This window comes from Nannobrachium achirus, assembly GCF_963921795.1.
Source record: "Nannobrachium achirus genome assembly, chromosome: 12".
Lineage (NCBI taxonomy): Eukaryota > Metazoa > Chordata > Actinopteri > Myctophiformes > Myctophidae > Nannobrachium > Nannobrachium achirus.
The window spans coordinates 19,380,650-19,404,746 of record NC_137832.1 but is presented as its reverse complement, the minus strand read 5'-3'; the positions used below and the strand labels follow the sequence as shown (position 1 = coordinate 19,404,746).

At 41.8% G+C, this 24,097-nt stretch overlaps 2 protein-coding genes and 1 long non-coding RNA gene across 3 annotated transcripts in view; 1 reads left to right on the top strand and 2 right to left on the bottom strand.

Moving 5' to 3' along the window:
* LOC308296273 (RNA-binding protein Musashi homolog 1-like) overlaps nucleotides 1-24,097 on the bottom strand; it is a gene marked incomplete at both ends in the record, with an annotated part of 340,664 nt that overhangs the window by 108,989 nt on the left and 207,578 nt on the right. The window lies entirely within an intron of this gene.
* Nucleotides 69-1,322, bottom strand: LOC308295450 (G2/mitotic-specific cyclin-B2-like; the record flags this gene model as incomplete). The annotated part of the gene is made up of 1 exon (XM_080738501.1): nucleotides 69-1,322. The coding sequence occupies one exon, from the start codon at nucleotides 1,320-1,322 to the stop codon at nucleotides 69-71; it is 1,254 nt and encodes a 417-aa protein (XP_080594627.1).
* LOC308295127 lies at nucleotides 19,882-23,912 on the top strand. The gene is made up of 4 exons (XR_013962553.1): nucleotides 19,882-20,460; nucleotides 22,054-22,796; nucleotides 23,326-23,518; nucleotides 23,689-23,912. It is a non-coding gene; the product is annotated as an uncharacterized lncRNA (long non-coding RNA).

Below are 24,097 nucleotides of genomic sequence, written 5' to 3'. Positions count from 1 at the left end.
AAATGAGACCACAATATGTACAACAGACATTTACAAATGAGACCACTATGTACAACAACACAGCATCACTATTGCACATCAGGGGAGCTGTCCAGCAGAAGCAGCAGCCAGGTTCTTAACACAGCAGGCGACTGCAGCTCAGGAATGCGGGCAATGTTCATCAACATGCTCTGTGAGTATTTGTTCCTCACAGTCTGGAACGATGTCTTCCCCTCGTTGACAACAACTAAGATATGGGCAATGTGCTGCACGATTGGCTTTAGGTGAGCCTCGTCATATGTTGTGTAGTACTGCTCTGTAGGAGTCCACGGCAGGCCATCCAGCAGCAGCTGGGAGAGGCAGAGGGAGGCAGCAGCGATCTCAGAGGGCCGGTAGTGAACCATATTGTAGTCAAGGAGAGTCAACTCCATCAGATACTTGGCCAGCGTGTGTCCCTCCACAGTACAGTCTGCAGCCTTGGAAGCTCTCCTGAGGAAGTGCAACGGCAGCGGGCGTCCCAGGTCAAAGTTGAGGGACCTCAATATGATCCGCTCCGTCTGTTTAATCTGAGCGGTTGTGTAGGTGTTGTCGGTGATGTTAGCAAAGTCCTGTACCCCTGGGGCAGCAATACTCCGGGTCTCCTCGTACTTTGAGGCCAGCAGCATCGCAGTGACACCGACAAGCTGGAGCTTCTCTCGTGAAACAGGCTGAACTTGCAGAAAACGATCCAAGATAGCAACTGTGAGATACAGCGTTTCCTGCAGCAGCTGGAATGTGTAATGAACCGTGATCAGCCAGTTGATTAGGATAGCTCGCATGCGTGGCGTTATTTTGTAGCCCTGCATGTAGCCGGGTCGCACAGCCTGCTGTACCTCGAGCTCCATTAGATGTGCATAAATGTCTTTGACATAATCAGAACATAGCTCAGGCATGTCCGAGTCCCCTGCATCAATGTCTGGAACAGTCAAAGGAGCGACTCGAGGAGGGGCCTCAACTCTGTCCGGCTTTGACTGGGTAACAGCGGTCACTTTCAGGAGCTTTGCGGTGGTGTCATCTCCAGTCTCGCATTTTAGTGTGTCTACGTCGCAGGTGGCTAACCTCTTTCTTCTCCTAGGCGTGCCTTGGACTGTCTCCCACTGTGGCAGCTTGCCCTTCGACAGTCCTGACGGGATGTTGACGCAGTGTGCAGCCAGTTTCATCCTCGAATTGTCCCAGACCCCTGGGAGGACTCTGATGTGACCCACACAAGCGCCAACGGTCAGTTGTTGTGGTCTGTTTTCCTTGTCGTCGTTAGCCGCCTTGTTGTTGCTGGCAACGTATGAACGCTCTGCAAGTGCAGCCATGTTGTCCAGAATAATGTTGAACTCCACGAAGACTGTTAATCAGAGTTCTCTAGCAGTCCTTCTTTGTATCGCCACTAGGGGGAGAAAATGACCGAAGTGTCAATGAATTCTAAAGCTGCTAAAAGGCAGTGAGTGAACTTGAATTGTGAAGCTGCTGAAAGGCAGTGGTGATCCAGTGAAGTAGTCTCGATGCTCCTCCAACACTGAATGACGCTCAGCTTCAAACTCCGTTTATTTATACCCGACGCGCGTCGTCGCGCTTTGGCCGTTTCAAAAACCGCGCGTCCGCCTATGAGCGCGTCGCGCGTGAAGCCGTGCGCAAACGCGCGTCCAATGAGCGCGTCGTCCGTGTTGGCACGTCAGCAACAGGAATATTTGACACGCCTACCGAGCTGATGCTAATGCTAAGCTAACCGTTAACAGATGCTAACCATAGATGCTAACAGAGCTAACCGCTACACAATTACTGGCAGATCTGGTGTTGGTCTTTGCACAGGTGTGTGGTAGAATACTCTATTACTGGATCCGACGGTAAGGATCCATTTGCATGGTTCCATTTGAGTACTCTATGTGAAATAAATGATTTACATTAGTCTCTGTTTGTTTATTTTATTTTCTCCTAACCATAGGTCTATCTACTGCATAGTAGCCTACTGTGTTCTGTCATTCAATGTTAGATACTTCAATGGTTTCCTGTGTAAATAAGCCAAGTGCTTAATTCCTAGGATCTCCTTTTAGTTGACCTTGTACCAGTGAACTGTACCGTCATGAAACTACTTTTTTCTACGCAAACTTCTAATAAAGTCTTCAATCAATCAATCAATAAATCAAACATTGTAGATTGGTGTCCCAGTGCCAGAGAAAACGTTTATCAAGGGGATCAGTGGTCTAGTGCAGTGGTTTTCAAACTGACGACGGCACCCCCAAATCATTTTGGGGGTCCTCAGTTGATTAACTCAATGTGCAACATCTCTAAAATGACAATTGAAGGACTTGACAAATTAAACATCGGCCAAATTGTCAAATATCAGAAATTGTGAAAATAGCTGATCTACATGCTCACAATGCCTCATGAAGATCTGCTATTTTCACAAAATGTAATGCCTCAACTCTAGTGTATGTCAAAGCTTTAGAATCAGTGTTGGACTGTTGTATTCTATTATTCCATTCCAAGTTGCAACAGTGATAGTGTTGAGTAAATATGTTGGGTAACTCTTAAATTAAAGGTCGGATCTATAATGCAATGTCTTGGTCAGTTTACAAGTGTATTTTTGTAATTAGACACTTTATAACTATTAACTACCTTATAGTTATAATGTGCTGTTCAGCTGACCCTATCATGCATTATGTAGTGCCAAAGCTCTTCACCAGAATGCCTTTTAAAGAAAAGTCTTCATTAGTTGGCTAAGAACTCAAATTGTTCATCTACAGAAAAACAGATGGAAAAAAGGGCATCAACCTCTGAATGATGCATGAACTATACTAAATTTTCCCCTTAGCGATTACTCACCCAATGGAGACATGAATGAATGTATTATTTAGTTGTTGTTTTTTGTGACATATCTAAGCCAATAATTTGAGGAGACTCCACAGGGAACCACTGCTGGACATCACATTTTTGACAAATCTCCATGAATTCAAGTCTCCATGGGCTGAGTAATCTATAGAATCTTTCATCTTTTTTTGGGTGAACTACTCCTTTAACAGAGATTTCCGTTATTCATCACATCCCTGGTGGTCTACTGGTTACTCTCCTGTCGGATAAAAATGCTGAACAAAAAACTCCATTTCCTTCAGGCTTGATGCTAGACGGTGGCAGTGACAGTGTTGTTTGTGAAGGACATCCAGCATGGTTCTGAAGAGGGCAGCCTGAGACCACTGGACATAATCCACTACTACATCAATGGAGCTCCCACAGGCATTGACGCTAAGGCTTGCCCACCTGCCCCCGGCAGGTAAATAAAACCTTCGGGCAGGTGAAGTTGGCTTTCAGGTTGCCCGACTGGGCAAGTGCTCATTTGAGAGGGGATACAACGTCTATAAACACAACTCAAGACAAACTGTCTAAACACCTGAAAGTGGGCAGCCCGCTCTGTCTTCTGGTCTGTGGCATGTAACAACTGTGAAACCATATAGATATTCAATCATAGCTATTTAGGCATTTGGATTTGAAGGTATTGAGGTATGACATCTTTTTAGCGCACAGCCCCAGAAAGTAAAGAAATAAGTGTTAAATTGAGGGGTAATTAAAATCTTACCTACAGTATAATTTTATAATGCACAATTTACTTTTCAGGCAAGTGGGCATGACCTTCGGGCAAGTAGAACATGACCTGTACTTTCCCGACGGGCAAGTGCCTCTGAGACCTTAGTGTCAACCACTGTCCCACTCTGGACCTGACCCAGACTGCTATAGCTCTCTGCCAGACACCTCACACTCAAGGCAACACGGTAGTGAAATAACAATAATCATTTGATGCTTTGACTGTCATTCCTGTCATTAAAGGGGTGTGTGTTTTTGTGAGAAAAAAATCAAGTGAAAACGTTAAAGCTCTGTTGTATATTCTAATAGTAATCATTGCTATTATAGACTAGAGTATTAGAAACACATTTTCAGCTCAGAATGCCAATTTCATTCAGTCAGCAGAGGGTGAACCCCACAACAAAATGGTATGAGCCTCAATTTGATAGTGTTCCGGTGTTCCCGTTGCAGTTTTGTCTAGTTATGTTTCACTTTGTCCTGTATCCTGTATGAGACCTCTCTATACTGATTGAATAAAAATGATCAAACTTTATTTTCTGTTTACTAAAGAGCGAGAGACACGAGGAGACCTGTTACCTAACAAACACGCTATAGCAATGAAGGCTAATATACAGTAGAGCAGTGGTTCTCAACCTTTTCAGGCCGCGACCCCCAAAATAATCTTGATTGAACTGGGGACCCGCCATGAGGCATTACATTTTGTTTAACGCAGATCTATTGTGAAAATAGTGAAAATATTTTCACAATTTCTGCCTCTAATATTTGACAATATGGAGAATGTTAATTACAATTTTACCGGCAGGTATTAAAAGGGTCTTAAATTCTCACTTTAATCATGTTATTTTATTCATTCAAAAGAGGGTCCAAGTCCTCAGTGTGTCTTCCGAGATTTAAGTAAAGGAAGAAAATTAAATCAGTAATCACATTGAACCACATCTGATCCACATGTCATCCCTAGGTTCTCGTGGTGAGGAACAGGCAGCCTTCTAGCATCACTGAGGGCTCTCGCCATGGGCTTGCCGGGTCTGGAGCCTGATGATTTGACCCTGTTCATGGCTTTTTTGTTGGTGTCTGCTGGTAAGACATGCACACACACACACACGCACACACGCAAGCAAGCACACACATGCACACAGTCTCAAGCGACCTGTAAGAGCTTGAGATGCAACGCTTTGTGAGTCTGTAGAACAGCTACTGTATTTGTGCTGTTCTTTTTGCTTTTTCTGCCTTTATTGATAGGTGTACAGGCTGACAGGAAACGGGGAGGGAGATGGGGGGGGGGGTGACATGCAGCAAAGGTCGTCAGGATCGGGACTCGAACCTGCAACGCTGCAAGGACTGGATTACCAGCCTATAGTGATGCGCGGGCCGACCCGGTGCCCCCACCCGCCCGCCAACCCGGGCGGGCAGGTTATCTGAATTATCACCACTCTCATGTGCAAAAAAAAAATACGAATAATCACCTGTTCTTATTTGCCTTTTATTCTTAATAAGAGTAGGGCTATAAGAATAAGAATACAACGTTTGAATACGAGCACGAGCGAGCGAGTTTTAAAATGCGCCAGAGAGGAGCAAGGTTTCTCCTCCACTCCTTGGTGCGAGGATCGTCCCAATTCCGCTCCTGTTGGGCCCGCGAACCACATTTTGCCAACATTTGACACAGCGTGAGCTCAGCAGAGAAGATGCACAAACAATTCAACGCGTGTCACTGATCAGGATTTCACTTATATGTCTCTGTCATCCACACAAGTCAGTTTATAAATACTTTGTGTCGGTTAAGTTATATAACCAGCCAGTCAACGGATACGATTTGAAACACAACTTTCGCAAGTGAGACGGATTTTTTGACTGAATGAACCAACCACGCTCACCTCGAGACTCGAGTCGCTCCCTTCTCTCCAATCTGGTGATTAATCAATAACCAACAGGATTTAATATTGTCCGTCTTTTGCTGTCTATTTAAAGTGCGAGCAGTGTTGCAGTGCTGATTCAATGTTTGGGGGGTCGCTCTTCTAGAGACGTCCCGCGAAGGTCGTTCAACACCTACTATACAGGTCTATTGATATGGATATAGGCTCGTTTCTTTGTTAAAACACCCTGTTGCGAGACCTCAGCTCAGAAAAGGTATGGGTCGTCGGGGGCGAGCGACCCAAGACCATGGCAACTCTGAATTGTGCGAGGCGCTGTATAAATATGATTGACATAGAACCTGAAACGCCATTCTCACCCCGACGATGCCCCAGAGAGAATGAACGTCTTTGAATGAATGTCTTTTAGGCTAAACCCCAATTTGAACAACACGTTTGTTTATTTAGCCCAATATTGTGCTACTGTAAACCTTTCTGTAAAGCGACTTTGGGTACTTAGAAGAGAGCCGTATATAAAGATGAGCTATTGTGGAGATGATATACCATCTTTTTTTTAATGCGGGTTGCGGGGCGGGCGGATTCGTTGATTTATATATTGTTCTGCGGCGCGGCCGGGCGGGTTACGTTCCGTGCGGGCTGTGGGCGGTGCGGGTTATGAAAAAAACCTGACCCGCGCATCACTACCAGCCTGTGCCCTGACCACTACCCTGTGGCCCAGGCCCTATTTGTGCTGTTCTGAAAACACACACACAGTGAAAGTGGTTAGGTGTGTGTTTTGGTTTTATAATTATCTAACTAATGAAAAGTATTAGCGAGCATGTGACTAAATAACTGCATTGGATCACAAACAGTTTTTCAATTTTTCTGAAAAGTAACTGTTTTGTATACAGTACTTGGTTTCCACCCAACTGCAGATGCAACTTTTTGGCCAACAGAACCAACTTAGATGCATGTGTACTTATATCTATGTATGTCCCTAGACAAAGAGTAAAGGTCTACTTTTGCCTCATTTTATAGGCCTAGATTTTCCTTAAAACATATACACTCAGAGAAGCCCCCCACCCTCCAAACATAAAAAATAAATGGGGAGCCGTTTATATGTCTTGAGCACAAAATGAACAAGAACTAACTAAAAACCGGCTTTATGGCAACACCACTATTGTATGCAAATTTAGAGATTATACTGTACGTTGGATAAACATTGTGTTGCAGCTTGAAATGTACTTCTTTGGCTCTATTTGAAATGCAATATTTGTGAGGAAGGAGCCATGAATTTTACATTTTTCCATGTTATGTCCACAAGAATTACTTTATATAATAATCTCTCTGGCAGGACAGGCTTGGTGGCTGTTAATTTTGTGGGTCTCACCCTCTCCTCTTAACACTGCTTATCTAGTGATGATGCGCTTTCCCCACTCACACAATATTAAAAGTGTGAGTGGGGATGTTTCATGATCATAGCATAAAGGTGATGACCATTTATCCTATGGGCTTTTCTGAGCCTTAGTTTGATAGGTACAGTGGAGAGAACAGAAAGCATGGAGCGGGGGAGCGACATGCAGCAAATGGTCCAGCCGTCCGGGAATAGAACCAAGGACTCAGTACTGCAGTGCATTGACGTTCTCAGTCACTTGGTTAAGTTGCTTTTGAGAGGTTCTAACCGCTACTACATCTGGTTTTGTCTGTATGTATGTATCTCCGTCCCACACAGGACTCATTGTCCAAGCATCGGGCACACTTAATGAAATTAACTCATAAAGGGCACCATTCACTTCACACTGGGTGTGATTTCTTTATATCTTTACGTCATACTAATGCATAAGCATCATGGTTATCAAATATGTGCTTTTGATCACAGACAACACTGTCACTTTTTTGTCTTAAATAGTTATGCTATATTATGTTTCAAAAATATGACATATTCTGTTTCCCCAAAAATGCTGTACTGTGCTACAAAATCATACCACTATACACTGACTGTAGCCAGAAATAAGCCCTAGGAAAGAAAAACATACCGAAAGGGGGGCACTGTCATCATAATAATATACCGGTATGTAAAAAAAAAAAAAAGGTATTTAGCTATCTGCTATAAACATGATAGTGAAGACAGATGTATTCATTGTTATGTTGTGTGTTGTCCAGCTGTCTTGGTTGTGTTAGTAGTTTCTGTGCTGTTTGGTCACTCTTGCTCTCCCTTTTGACTGACAGGCTTTGTCCTCTGAACACGTGTTCTGTGGTGTTCCAGTCAGGAGTCGTTCTCTTGTGAAGATAGACCATACCATGTGGAGCCAACAGAGGTGAAATGGTTGACTTCAGTGAGAAGCTCAGCTATCTGACAGTAAGACACACGCACACGCACACACACACACACACACACATAGGTGACGCTTTGTTTACAAGAGATGCCAAAATGAACATACAAAGACAATCTTTACTAAATATCAGCTCAGAGAAGCCCACACCCTCCAAACCTTCCACAACAGTTCCCAGTTTTGATTATTAAATCAGTAACTGTTGTACAGAATTTCACAGAGGCCTTGAAGGCCATGGCGGCCGTGGCCCCTCAGTTTGACCTTATGCCCTTCATAAAATTACATAGGCCACACAGATCAGTATTATTATTATTTGTTTAAACATTATGTTTATTTATTTATTTATTTTTTTGACGAAAAAAACAGAACAACATTCACATGGCAATAAAAAGACTACTTACAGACAAGACATGAAAATAAAAAGAAAAGAATAAAACACCGTACAGAAAACAAACAAAATACCTGACATTGACACAACATCTTTGGCTGCTACAGTATGTCTCTTAATGCATTCATGAGAATTGAGAACTGTTGATTGTCTTTATTTCACAGAACATATTCTTCCCCTTTTAGATTCTTGGATTATCCTAAAATAATGATGCAAATGATGAATGAATGAATTGAGTTTTAAGTATAATTGTTGCAGGGACTTGCATAGAAAAAATACCATGACAGTATTTACTTTGTAAATCTATTTGTCTTGGGTAATTGATTACATTAAAAGTGAACTTTAGAGAAAACTGCTGCGCCCTTGTTTGTCCTTTGTCTTTGTTTAACTGCAGGTGCAGAGGTCTGGAGGAAATGAAGAAAGGCTGGTAGAGGACTCGCTCACTGCATATATACTTAAGGAATACTCCTTAGACTGAGACTTAAATATAATTTCTTTTATTTTTAGCCCATAGTGTTCAGGTGCTCAGTGCTCAGTTAGAAGACGACCAGGCCTCAGACCATCGAGGCCCACCGAGGCCCTCAGACCTCGAGGCCCTCAGGCCTCAGACCATCGAGGCCCACCGAGGCCCCACGTCAACGCCCCTACTCACCGAGGCCGACCCAGGCCCAACGAGACTCGGCGACAGACCAGACCGGGAAGAAAAGACGCCGGGGCAAACGAGACTCGAGACAACCTAAGGCGATCCAACCGACGACCCAAGGGCAGGGACTGATCTACAACATGTCGGACAGTCCCCTTTCAGCCCCTGAACAAAGCCTCCTCAATAAAGGTCTGTCTTATGTACCCACTCCCAAACTTGACTTAAAGTTGAAATGTTTAAATTCTATAGATCAATCAAACTAAAGTATTTCTATAGAAAAGACAATGTGCAAGTATATTCACCATCCAACGCTCCCCCCTTGAGAGTCAAAAGTAAATTTTGTCCTCCAGTCAATAACTCTACCATTGATACTTTCATCAAATTGGTAGATAAAGATATTGACAATCTAACAAAGACCAACAATCAGAGAGATGTGGGGAAAACGGAACGTGATATGCTTATAGCATTATCCAAAAATCATGATGCAATTTATCGTCCAGCTGATAAAGGTTGTGGTCTATGTTTTCTAAATAGAACAGACTATGTCAATGAAGCTCTGTCTCAACTGTCTAACACTTCATGTTATGTGAAATTGGACAAAGATCCTACGGTTACCTATAAGAAAGAAATTGGCAGCTTCCTCCAAGATTCAATGCTAGCGGGCTGTATAACACAAGCAGAGTGTAAATTCCTAACTAAAGATAATCCTTCAGTACCTCTTTTTTACTGTGTTCCTAAAATTCACAAATCTCTTACTCACCCTCCAGGCAGACCTATAGTGGCGTCCAATGACAGCCTTACAGAGCCCCTCTCACAGTTTGTTGATCGCCATACGAGACCCATTGTAACCAAATTACCCTCTTATTTAAGAGACACAGGAGACTTTATTCAACAGCTTTCTGAGGTAAATATTCCTAATCCCACAGCCGAAATATTTTTGGTTACCCTAGATGTGGTCTCCCTTTACACAAATATTCCCCATGATTTAGGCATGGAAGCCTTAAGATTTTTTCTAGACTTTAGGGATGAACTGATACCTCCGACCAACTTTTTGGTGGAAATGACATCCATGATTCTGCACAAAAACTATTTCCTATTTGAAAATGGCTACTATCTTCAACTGCAGGGGGCACCCATGGGTTCAGCGTTCAGTCCAGATTATGCAGGCATTGCTCTGGGCTTTCTAGAACATAATTCAGTATGGCACAATAATCCCTTTACTCTTAACATGTTGTTATTTAAGAGATACATTGATGACATTATTCTCATCTGGCAGGGAAATGAGGAAGAGCTACATTGATTTGTGTCCTATCTTAATGATCTGTCCCCCACCATCAAATTTAACATGGAGTTTAACAGAAGTGAAATCCCATTTCTAGACACCCTTGTACTTCTACGGGAAGGTACATGTAAACTGTCCACCACTCTTTACACCAAACCTACAGATAAGAACAGTACACCCTCCCGCTTTGAAGAAAGGGTTACCCTATTCTCAATTCCTCAGATTGAAACGAATCTGCAGTAGTCAGTCAGACTTTGAAAAAGAGAGAGATGTCATGTACAGACATTTTGTTGAGAGAGGTTATCCTAAAAAATGGCTTGACTCTGCTTTAACTAAATTGGACAATCCAAATCAGGTTCCACAGACCAAAAAGAAATATTCATGTGCCTGCATCACTACTTATTAAGTAACCCATTAAGCAGTGACATACGCAGCACCATAGAGAAACATTGGCATGTGTTGTCAGTTGATCCTGAATGTGCCAAACTCTTTACTGACCCTCCTCTCTTCTCCAATTATAGATCTCAGAGCATCAGAGACTATATGGTGAAAGCAGACTGCTACATTCCCCCCCCAGCAACAGACGGGGAGACTGGATGGAGTCACCGGCTTCTACCCTTGTCTACATTGTGTAGCTTGTAAATATTCCAAGAAGCTGAACACATTTAAGAGTGCAGTCACTAACAAACAGTATACTATCAAACAATTTGTGAACTGCAGTACCTCTAATGTAGTTTACATGATTTACTGTAAATGCAATCTCCAGTATGTTGGAAAGACTTCCAGACCAGTCCGCACACGCATCATAGAACATATGAGTGCCATCAGACGCAAGGATATCAAATCCCCTGTTGCCAGACATTTTATGGAAGCCGGTCACTCCATAGCAGATCTGTCATTCACAGTTATTGAACAAGTAAAAACATCTAGAAGAGGTGGTGATCTAGAAACTAAACTCCTTCAAACTGAATCTAGGTGGATTTATTATTTACAGTCTGTAAACCCAGGGGGCATGAATGAAGATCTTTCCCTACAATGTTACCTTTAGGACTGATTTTATTAAATGTTTTTGTCTGTACAAGAAATGGGAACACATACTATGTATAAAAATGTGTGAAATATTGTAAGTGAACACAATCTATTGAATGAGAAAAATGTCTAACTTATTCTGCATTTGTCCACACCCATCGCCATGTTAATGGGTTTAATTGATGATTATAAGCTCCTGAGCTGATCTAGAACTTATAAAATCATCATTGTCTGTCTGAAATCCCATGTAAAGCACTGACGAAGGTCCCAGGACCGAAATGGTTATTTTGCACTTTTGTCTCAGTCTAAGGAGTCTTCCTTAAAGGGGCACTCCACCACTTTTCAACCTATGTTCATATAATTGGTCCTCACTCAAAAATAGCTTTTCTTTTTTCTTTTTTTTTTTTTTTTCTCAGAGGAGGGCTGTGGGCTGGTCAGAAACCCATAGTCTTGTGACATCATCGATTACCAATCCAGCTTATAGAAACTGCAGGCTTTCTATTCCTGAAAAGTTGCAATTTTAAAGTGGAAGCCATTGTTCTCGCGATATTAAAAATCTAAATATTTTTTTCAAAAATATTGATTAATTTATTTTTTTTGGAAAATGATGATGTCACAAGACGATGGATTCTGAACTTCCCACAGCTCTCCTAGGAGACTTGGACTGAGTAGAAAAAAATTGTGATATTTTATCATGAACATTAGTGAGGACCTATTATATGAAGACAGGTTGAAAAGTGGTGAACTACTCCTTTAAGTATATATGCAGTGAGCGAGTCCTCTACCAGCCTTCTTACATTAAAAGTGTACATATTCATCTCCTTTAAAATTGGATATGTCATTAACAGTCTCTTTTGTAAATATGAGTAAAACATTTACATGTCTTGTAATGTCAATAGATCTGTCAGGCAGAAACTTCCACCATTCAACTTTCCTTTTTTACGGAAATTAATTCCCTATTTTATCTGTTACACAAGTAGCAAAAATGGACGATTTAAGAGCTTGCAATGCAATGCGTTGTGAGCCTGTAGAAAAGCTATTTGTGCTATTCTGAAAAAGCAGAAAGAGGTTAGGTGTGTGTTTTTGTTTTATAAATATCTAACTAACAAGTGCGTTTGTGTGAGAGAGGTAAAAGACACAACCTTTTGTTTATTATGTACAGAAAATGTTCAAATGATGAGTATGACAAATATATTATACTGTCATATTCATATGCTTGCCAGTGACGTTGGTTGTTAGTGGTTGTAATGCGTCCTGGCTGTCACAGTCTCCTCATGTTAATGTCATGGCACACAGGCTAATTTATACTTTGTTGAACGACCTATATGACACAAATGTATTTTCAACTAAAAATACACAAGATGCGTCAACATAAAACCTAACTTAAGCCCTATACACCAGGGGTTCGCAAAGTGGATTCCAGGGACTCTGTGGGTTCCTTTAGTGAGGTCCAAATGAACCTGTTCCATTTGAACGCTGTCAGGGTAAAGGGGAGACCTTGAAATGAGAAAGTTTGAGAAACACTGCTATACACTCTTGCTATAGGCCTACAAACAAATTGCAAAGATAGCTACCCACAAGCTCACAAGTTGCAATGTGACGCGTTGATTATTTTTCTAACTTCTTTTTTAAATTAAAATTGCCTATGAAGACATAGCCAAAATTGGGATTAATGGTTAATGTGGTTAATGTCAATGTTGTAGTTTGATACAGTATAATTTAGCTGTGAGGGTAGTACTGCCTCCTGTGAGTATTTTGGTAAACTACAGAGCTGACATTTCAAAGCACAAACTGGAAGGATGTGTTTTGAGATTACGTCAAAAGCTTTTTTCTGTGCTGAGATCAGACACAATAACTATACTTGGCCTTCCCTGCAGACTGAGCATTAGAAGATAACTAACACAGGCTCCGATGATGAGGATGGAGCATTGTTCAACTGTCAAGCACTCTCAGAATGTACATAAGGCTTTCAGTTTCCTCTACGGCTTTGCCAATGTAAATAAAATCTGTTTGTAAATGTATTTTAATGAAGTAAAAGTGAAGCTTTGTGTCTGAAATGACAAGGAAAAAAAACAAGTGTTTTTTGTAATTAGTTAATTTACCTGTTGTGAGCGTCTGCCTTGAGATAGATCTGATTCAAACCACTATTCAGGTGTGTATATGTATGTTTGCATACCCCCTTGTAGTATGGAATGATTGTCCATAAATAAAGGTTTGTTCAATTGTAGATTGATTGTCTATTTCTGTCTAAAACTATGTATGTGTTGAATTGACATGTGGTCAAAATGGCACATCCATTAAGATGTCATCAAATTAATTCTGAGCTGGGAAAATATTATGTATGATAAGAAATATTTTACAAGATTTTGAATAGATTGAAGCCCTTCTCATAATATAAGAATACTGTACTCCATACATATATAGGAGGATTTGCAGATTTCCTTTTTCCTTTTGGACAACCACCGATCTAACACACTACACGTTTGACTCATCACACCCTTGGGTCCTTGGCGATACGCAGAGTTTGAAAACAATTTAAATCCAATACATGGGCTTCAGACTAGTAGAAAAAGATCACATATGCCATATTGATATATTATCTCGGAATATGATCATTCACCATCAGTATAAATACCCCACAATGTTATTTTAGAATGCATTTTACATGATGACATATTCACCATCATGAAACAGATAATTTTTTTGTTACATTTTCGTATGATTTGAGTCAGATAAACTGCAGTTAATGAAGCTATATACGACTCATATAATTGTGGTGACATGGCATTTGTGTGATATATTGATTGGAGACCCTGACATTTTTAAACACAGACAACATCATAACTTTACATTTTAGGGAAATGAATGTAAGGTGCAAATATTAGGCAATTAATAAACACAAATAAAAGGCTATTATAGTCCATTTTACTCTCCAAATAGTCTAGTGTACAATCAACTTTTTAAATAATTGACTAATGAAAGATCCATGATAACATAAACAACTTTGAATTTTGACTGCCTGACACAGGCAGGGCAGTGCATCTGCCAAATGCCAATATGATCTACTCTTGAGTGATTGAATACTTTATTAGCTGTTCACATAGGAAAAGCACAGGACAGTACAGTTCAGATACACGGTCTACTAATAGGATTTAAATCCAAGAAAGCACTATGACTTGTTTACATTGTTGGGGTCCTTTGTACTAATTAAAAAAAACATGCATGGATGCTGCAGGCTGCCAGTTCATAGCCAGTTTCCAGACTGAGGTGTTCTGTGCATGAGGTACTCTTTTACCATACCATAAATTGATTAGCAACGGCTAACAAAGCCCTCTAATGACCACTACCCAGTGACCAGGCCATATCTGGAAACATAACCATATTTAAAATTTTAATGTTAGAACATTTCTGACTAATATAGTCTGGGATCATGCCTTTACTATACATTATCATTAACTTAACAGCCAAATGTCATAAAGGGAAAAATATACCTTGTGTAAGTTACAAAGCACGCAAGCGTTTGGCGCCCTCTGCTGTTGACATTGGTCTCTAGTCTAGTATAGAAAAAGTAACGTTTTTTGTAGGAAATATAACAATAAATTCATAATAATAACTAAGGAATTTATTCGCGACCCCGACAAATTGTTCTGTGACAACCACGTTCCAAAACGTGGTTGTCACAGACCTGCGGCTGGAGAGAGTTTTGTTGTTTACAAACGAAAATGCGTTGTGGCGTCGCAGCAGTGTGACGTCACTGCGCGTACGAGCAGCGGACCAATTGGAACACAAGGCGTTCTTCAAACAGGTGTTCAGGTCGCGTTGGTCGTTAGTGCGTTTGAGACTCTTGTTGGGATCAGACGTGCATCAGCTCTGCCAGAGACATCGATACCAAGGGTTTGCTGCTTCAGAAGGCCAAGTTGTTTTCATCCTTTCTTGTCTGATATATTCTGTTATTTTATCATAACTTATACATTTTAACTTACTTTCTTCTACTTTCTACAACTTGTACTTACTACTACCGTCACAGCAGAAAACGCGTGCCGTTCGGGCGTTTATACTCTTATCGTTTGGACTTTTTTTTGGAGAGCATGGTTCCAGGGACCCCTGAGAACCAACGGCTGCTCCCCCCGGAGCTCCCCCCGGCGCAGAGGCGGCCCCCACGCTCGCCCCGTGGGCCTCCGCCTCAGCGTCGCCGGGAACACGTCCGTCTCGGGGAACTCCGACGCCGGTTGGCCTTTGGCGTACCACACCGGGAACAGTTCCCCAGGCGTCAACGTGGCTGAACATGTTTTACTTTCAGCGGGGGTTGGATTTGTACGGATTTGACGGTAACGGAATTTTGACATTTTTGAAATTTGAAAATGTGAGATTTCAGCAGAGGTCCTTCCCCCCTCTTCCCCTCTTATGCTCCGTGACATGTACATGACCGTCATGTTTCCACCTCAACCCGAGGAGCAGTGGGGAATCCGAGCCGCAACGGTTTGAGCTAGGAACGTCAGACTCGGATTCCCCACTGCTCCCCAGGTTCAGGTGGAAACTCGACGGTCATGTATATGACCGTCATGTATTCAGGGCTAGCTACTCACCAGCGTCAGGGTTACTGAGGTTTGGGTTAGGTTTAGGCATATAGGTTAACATTCACCAGCCCCAGACAGTTGCTCCTGGCCCGCATGGACGCGCTTACAGTAGGCTACAGTACACTGTACATTTTCCTTTTTCTGTTACTCTGTTTATATGGTTTAGAGTTTAACTTAAGTTATAATAGTCAAAATAGAAATAGTAGAAAAAAAAAAAAAAGCCTAACGGCAAAAAAAAAAAAAAAGTATATCTATTTTCTTTTCTTTCCTGTGTGTGTGTGTGTGTGTGTGTGTGTGTGTGTGTGTGTGTGTGTGTGTGTGTGTGTGTGTGTGTGTGTGTGTGTGTGTGTGTGTGTACCTGACTAGTTTATCAGGCAAACTTCCCCTGCTCCTTGCATGATCCCCTTCCTCTCTCTTCTACTCCTGAAGTCCTGTCTCCTCCTCTTCCCTTTGGTTGTGTTGATTTGTATTGATGTATTAGCTTGCTTATTGTTTTGATGTATTACCTTATTGTTAGTCGCTCTGGATTAAGAGCGTCTGCTAAATGCCCAAATTGTCACATCGGTGCAATTGTAACTAACGCTGTGTAGACTGAATCAAGCCCTAGTAAGGCCTGCCACTAATTTGACCTTCAGGGACCCTAGATTCTGTTCTGGTGGGAACATTCCCTTAGAAGCCATTTACGTTACAACTAGGCTACGTTATAACTTAGTAGCAGCTGGTGCAACCCCGCCCTGTTCCCTAGAGCTTTCTGACTGCGGACCGGGCCTCCATGAAGCATGACTGTGGTTTCTGGTTTGGCATGTATATTATACTGTATATTATCTAAACGTTCTTATATTCTACCACTATACTATTTAATTAATGTTATACCATATTATATACCATCTACACTATTCGATTAACGTATTACTGTTACTACTTTGCCTGTACCTCTCTCTCTCTGTCTCTCGAATTTGAATTGAATTGACACAACACAATCTAAACATTCTGGGGCGTCTGGGTGTGGTAGTAGCAAAACAACGCTCCCATCACCACCGCAGATACCTGGGTTCAATACCCAGCTGCAGCGGTGCATCCAGCTTGGCTGGGCGCTCCAACAAACACAATTGGCCATGTTTGTTATGGGTGGGAAGCTGGTGAGGATCAAGTGATCATGTTCTTTTTGCTGCATCAAGGTTTTTATAGTTATAAATACTTAATTTGTTTGTATTTAGATGTCATATTTTCTATTTCACTTAAGTTGTAAGTAGGTTTTAAAGTTTTTACAAAGCTGGCTGGATAATGCTGCCTTGTTGATAACTAGCTCTTTGCTTATCGGCCTTAAAGGAGTAGTTCACCCCCAAAATGACTTTTTCTCTATTGATTACTCATGCCATGGAGAGTAGAGTTCAATAATATTTTTTGGTTTTTGTCACATTCCTAAGACAAAAATTTGATTCGAGTAAATTTACCCCCATTGATTCCAGATGGGGACCCGTTTCGAAACGGGTCCCCATCCGGAACGAATGGGGGTAAATTTGTTGTTATCACATTTTTGTCTTAGGAATGCGACAAAAAAACTAAAAATATTATTGAACTCTACTCTCCATGCCATGAGTAATCAATAGAAAAAAAGTCATTTTGGGGGTGAACTACTCCTTTAATGGGGGGAGACACTCAGACAAGAGTGCTCTAGCTGTTTCTGAACATCAGTGCTACATTAGTTTTATTTTGTTATTGAAATATGGAGTCAGGGGTGAGATGCTAAAAGGGTTCAGTTTTGTTATTTTGCTAGTTTCAGTTTATAACAACCTCGATGCACAACAGGGACTCCAGGACACTTGGGGTACAGTTGGGAATTGGCAAAGTTAACCGGGTCTCCTCCCTGGATTGTCACGTTGCCGTCGTGGAGGAGCTAGTGTTATCCCAGTGACCCAATGAGCTGGCAGGTCAAACAATGCCGGACAGCTCAAGGGTAGGGGTCAGACTAAGGACAATCCCTAGTCCTCCATATTGGGGGTTGGGCATGAGGTTAACAACGTCATCCCTTAAAACAAACATGTTACAGAAAATGTCAACCCAAAAATCGAATTCACATCTCTCCAGACATTCAAGGAGAACACAACTGTGTGTGCATGTCATGTGCATGGTAGTATCCCGTCCTTGGAAGCCTTGGAGCATGAAATGGAATCTCCTGGACCCAAAAGATCAAACCATCATTGAATGTAAGAACTATTATTAAAAATATGACTCATTATGCCAGGGGGCAAAATGTTTCAATACACAGTCACTCCTATGCTTAAAACTAAAGGAGAAGTAATTAAACCAGACAGGGGTGGTGCAGGACTTTCATTGTAGACTAACATTTTTAAATGTCCTTGTTTTCTGTTCACACCACAGGCTGAGGGAGGCACTGGAGAATGAAAAAGAACGTCTCACTGAGCTGACCTTCACCCAGAAGCAGCTGTAGCCTACTAACAGCACTGATGACCAGGTGAGGAGTGGGCAGCCTTTTAGCACTGTAGATTTAACTGACTGGGTTGCAGAGAAGAAAGGGGCAGTCAAGCAATGTCAAATTATCCTAAAGATTAGTAGGAGTTTCAGTATGTTATGAACTGCAACTCAGAAGCCCAGAGGACAATAATTATGTCTGTCCTCTGGGCCTAAAAGCTTTGTCTTGGAATGGAATAGCTGATTTATACAAATGGAGTTTTCTCTTGATGATGATTGGTTTATAGCAGGGTTCCCCAATTAGTTTTCCACAAGGGCCTAATTATATCTAGGGTACCAAGCCGAGGGCCACAACATTGCAGGTTCCGACGGTGGCGTTCCCGCTACTCCAGCGACAGTTCAGATATCGTTGCTGTCTGGTGAAAATCTTGTATGTACAAAACCGTTTGTTTTGAATTTATCATTTTAAAAATGATTTAAACTAGTGAAAACAGCCGATCTACAAGCACACAACGCCTTGCACCGCGAGGCGTTGTGTGCTTGTAGATCTGCTGTTTTTACTACTTTTGTGCGGCAGCCTTGTATGATTTGCGAAAGAACGTACAAATTTGGAGACATGAGATTTCCACCCGACAACGACGATATACTAGTGTTGTTGCTGCTCTTATACCACCGTTATTACTGGGGTTGGTGTGGGCCAGACAGTAGCCCCCCGTGGGCCGCAAATGGGCCGCGGGCCGCCTATTGGGGAACCCTGGTTTATAGAATGGTTAATTTAACCTTAAAAAAAAAGAAACTTGGTTTAGAGTAGACAGATATTTTAATTAATTTAAATTAATAATTTGACACAAATGGTTTTCCAGGTTGAAAGGTATAACAAAGTTGTAAATAACTAAATATGCATCCCTCAGCTGGAAACAGGAGTGGGTGTGCAATGATCACAAACTAGATGTATAACCCCCCGGCTCCACCGGGCGTTTCGAGTGTCGTGTCAATGCTGGGAACGCTCCCGCTTTAATCAATGAAGGGTGCTCCACTGCAGACGTTGCACTGCTGTATGCTGCGTACGGTGACTGCGTCCAAACTAAAAAAATCGCCCGGTTAAAATTTTTGACGCCGTCCACAACAGTCCAGTAATGTATAAAATATGATCTAAATGTAATTGCAATGTATATTTAAATGTATATACGTGCTTTTCTGCTGTTGGCTATCCACAGATCTTGGCCTAAAATCACGCAAAGCGGTACACAGTATCTCTAAAGTCATGTCATCAACATGGATCTGTCCCATTTCCGATATTCCATCCTGATTGCCTACGATTGCCTTCTAAAGTTTGTGTATGCACCATGACGGTCGCTTATCTCCTGATTAGGGAGTCTTACTGGTATTCATAAATGTGTATATACGTGCTTTTCTGCTGTTGCCTATCCATTTACGTCATTCACAAGGGTGACTAGATGTCCCAGAAATCCTAGAATATTTTTTTATGTAATTACAGTGGTCTTTGGTAAAATTATGTATAAACACAACAGGCTATAATCATGACAAAACAAAGTAAGTTGTGCATTGTTGCTCTCTGGCTCTGCTGTTTGTGTGACAACATGAAGATTCAAGTCGGTCACAAATAGTTTTATTCCTGTTTGAAAGTGATTTTCATGTGTTGGAAATGAGATATTGCCATTTCGAATGAATAACTCACAGCCACTGCGGTGGAGCCGGACGGATGTCAACGTGGCGGCGTTAATGAAGCAGTCACGACGCAGAGCAACGCGACGACCCCAGTGGAGCTCTGGCCTTTCACTGTAGTCATTATTGTGCTGTAAATAATGCATTTTGCAAGGAAGCTGAACTAGTGGCATCACCCACACTCCACCACCATAATGTCATGTTTTGTGTTTGTTCCCTCCAGATGCCGAATACAGCCCATGTCAGGACCAGTGATGTGTCAGGAGGACTAGAGGTCTTCGGACCTGTTACATCTGTCAATCCTCCCCGCTCCACCCTTTTTTTCTCCTCCTCCGACCAGTGAGACGCAAGTTTCAAGCGAATGCATTATAAACAGGGAAGCTACTGTGATTTTAATCATTGTTTGTGTGTCTCTCCCTCTCTCTCGTCTGAGTCGTCTCACACGCAGCACATATACCGGTACATACACACACACACACATTCTCCCTCTCTCTATCAGTAACGCTGCTGTGATTTTAAAGTTGCGTCGTGCATGCATGGGATAGTGAATACTTAGTAATGCTTATAGCTTGTCTGACATGACTTTTTCCTATCGTGTTTCCAGATAAACGTTAACTGTGTTCGTTGTGTCTTGTGTGTTCTCCCGTGGCCCAGCTGGTGAGTTTAACTTTGTCATGTTGTTAGCTTAGCTAGCTCCTTTCGGAACATCTCCCTACGCCCTTTACGCAGGTTCTTGCTCCTTAAAGCCTCTATCAGAGACCAGGGTGAAGAGCTATTCACTTCACTGCGGTGTAGTTTTCTAGCTATCACCTAAAAATACATAACAAAGCCTAGTTGAAGTGAATAGCTTCACCCTGGACTATGTTAGAGGCTTTACAAGGCCCATATGAAAAATGTTCCGGTGTTAGAAGAACTAACGCGTGGTGTAAAGTAACTAAGTACATTTACTTAAAGGAGCTATAGTCAACTTTTTCATTTTGGCCGTTGTCAGGCTGACTTTTTACATCCCTCTTTGTTTCTTTTATATGGAATCCATAGGCCTATAGGGTGTGCCAAAATGTAGTTCTAGAGCGGCCATTTCTTGGGTCAACACAGCCTTACACAGGTGTTCTGTTGGAGTAGAGCAAGGGTCTTCAACATTTTCAGGCCAAGGACCCCTTAGTTGAGAGAGAGATGAAGCAGGGACCCCTTAGTTGAGAGAGAGATGAAGCAGGGACCCCTTCGTTGAGAGAGAGAGAGATGAAGCAGGGACCCCTTAGTTGAGAGAGAGAGATGAAGCAGGGACCCCCACAACCTGTTCATAGATTCCATTTGGTCTCATCTTTTGACAGCACAATCATCAGTGTGTTTTGGATTCATGTCAATTTGTGTTTTCAGATATTTAATCACTTGAACTGTCAATACAACTTGACCTTTCACTCTGTACTTAGTCTGCTCTTTTTCCCCTCTACACCAAACCTCTTTGCCGAAATTAGCCGATCTACAAGCTCACAACGCCTCGCAGCGCAAGGCGTTGTGAGCTTGTAGATCGGCTATTTTTGGCTAAAGTTCTCCGAATATGGACGCTAGGGTTCAAGTGGTTAATATAAAAAATTGAGAAAAAAGGTTTCTATCACACAAAGATTTGGAGGACCCCCTGTGGTAACTCTGAGGACCCCCTAGGGGTCCCGGACCCCCTGTTGAAGACCCCTGGAGTAGAGCATTAGTTCTATGCCAATCAAACAATTGAAACACCTGTGTTTGACCCAAAATATGGCCTACTCCATTACATCCTGGAGGAGTGAGGGAGGAAATATTGTGGAGGAACATATTGACTCTATAATTTGAAACATTTAGTTATAAATGCAGATATAAATTATACAAAACATACATTAACCCCAATCAATGTGCATTCTTATCCCATCCCATTTAGGACTGACCTAAGTTTTCTGAAAAACAATATTATTCAAAAATTACCCTACAAAAACAAATATGTTGCTACATACTGTACATGTACTGTAATACACTAAAATGTGTTCCCGGCCTGGTTATTAGTAGACCTTGTATCTTTGATATTTTATTACACAAAGTAGACCTTGTATCTTTGATATTTTATTACACAGAGTACAAACGGTACTGTAAAATTAGGGTAAAAGGAGTACAGTTAAACACCCTACCTAAAAGGAACACCCCAAATAGGCCCTTTCCTTGGTATTATATCTGAAGTTAACTGTACTGTCCTCCTGTCATGTGCTTTTCCCTGTCAATCAGGTTGGCAATGGAAGACTGCAAGTCCCTTACCACATTCTTCAAGCACTCAGGCTTGCAACTCATGCTGCCCCGCTCTCTTAAACAGGAGTGTGAAACGCGTTGGAACACCAAACTGGACATGATGGAGTCTGTGCTGTCCTCCTACGATGAAGTGATGAACATTCTCCAGGAGAGGGGCGAATGGCACCGGATGCGACACACATCCAAAGACACTCTACAGATGTTGGTCAATTTCTTAAAGCCTTTCAAAAAGGCAACAGAGGAGTTGAGTGGATCCACATATCCCACAATCAATCTGGTGGCAGTGTGGAAGACCACCCTCATGAGCCACTGCCAACCCACAGCATCTGACACCACTGCCCTCGAAGTGCTGAAAAGAAGATGCCTACAGCTTCTGGATGAGCGTATTGAGGTGCATGACCATGCAAAACTTGCTGCAATGCTGTGGCCAAAATTCAAACAGCTACGAATGTTTAGCCAGCTAGAATATATATGACTTGGCACGGGTGGAACTATCCAATTTTTCACCAGCTGATCCAGAGGACCAAGAAGAGGAGATGGAGGCCAGTCAGTCCAGTCAGGCCACAGTGACCGAGGAGGACCAACCCGGGCCAGCAGCAGCACCATCATTCAGCCAGTGGGAGGACCTTGAAGAGCCAGAGCCAGCTTCTGATGATGAGGTTGACCGCTATTTGCGAATGAAGATGTGAATAGCGGATGCCAGAGACAAGGCCAAGGTTAAGGTATTATGTTGTGCTTAAAGGAGTAGTTCACCCCAAAAAATGTTTTTTTTTTTTTTTTTGTCACATTCCTAAGACAAAAATTTGATTCGAGTAAATTTACCCCCATTGATTCCCGGATGGGGACCGTTTCGAAACGGGTCCCCATCCGGAACGAATGGGGGTAAATTTATTGTTATCACATTTTTGTCTTAGGAATGTGACAAAAAACTAAAAATATTATTGAACTCTAGTCTCCATGGCGTGACCAATCAATAGAAAGAAAAGTCATTTTGGGGGTGAACTACTGCTTTAAGTATTGCTATTTGCTTTTTTAAGTATGGCTGTTACACTTATGAGCGTTGACTGTTTTTGACACTTTATGTATATATTCTTTGTTCCCTTTTTTGGTGTACCTTGCTCTTTTACTGTAGTGTACACTGTACTTCTCCTTAACTTGTAAATATCTTTAAACTGCTGTGCTCAGTGTGCTGCCTCCGGGCGACTGATTTTCCCCTTTGGGATAATAAAAGTTATCCATCTATCTATCTAGGAGGAACCGGTTTTAACTTTCTGGAAGAAGAATGCTAAATCGTTTCCAAAGATGGCCAGGCTGGCGAGGAAGATCCTTTGCATGCCAGCTACCAGTGTTGGCTGTGAATCGACTTTCAGCAAATCGGGGCGCACTCAGCTTGGGTCATCCAGTGTCAACGCTTTGCTTTTCCTCAACAGCAACATGTGATAGGGTAAGTTATTGTCTACTTAGCTACAGTATATAAGACATTGGTAATAAATTAATTTTCTTTCATGTTGCTGTGATGTGGTGGTAGTATGTAATTGATGATTTGTGTGTTTGCTGTCTTTAATGTGCCATCTAGAGCATCCTAATAAAACAATCCATTTTCTGTCTCAGCAGGATGCCAGTCAGAGACACCGGACAGGAGGACACTGCGTTGGAACAGTCAGTTCTGTTTACCTGGACACACCAAGCTGTTGCCAACATGCTGCTAGAAAATAAAGGACTTCTTACCTACCTCTATTTTACTTGCCTACCTTACCTTGCCTACCTCTATTTTACTTAAGGTTGAAAATCTGTCTGTTCAAATTCAGATTACTTAAGGTTGAAAATCTATTTCAGATCATTGAAGTGAAACTTGAAAAAATGTTTACTGAATATGGCAGTGCACTAAGGGCCTTAATTTTATTTTGCATTTATTTGCTAGCCGACATTTTATTTTATTTTCGTGCCTGTTTCTGTTGGCCACTTGTTTATTTTATGATTGATGACTTTTTCCATACAGTTTGAAAATGGTACAGTGCAACAG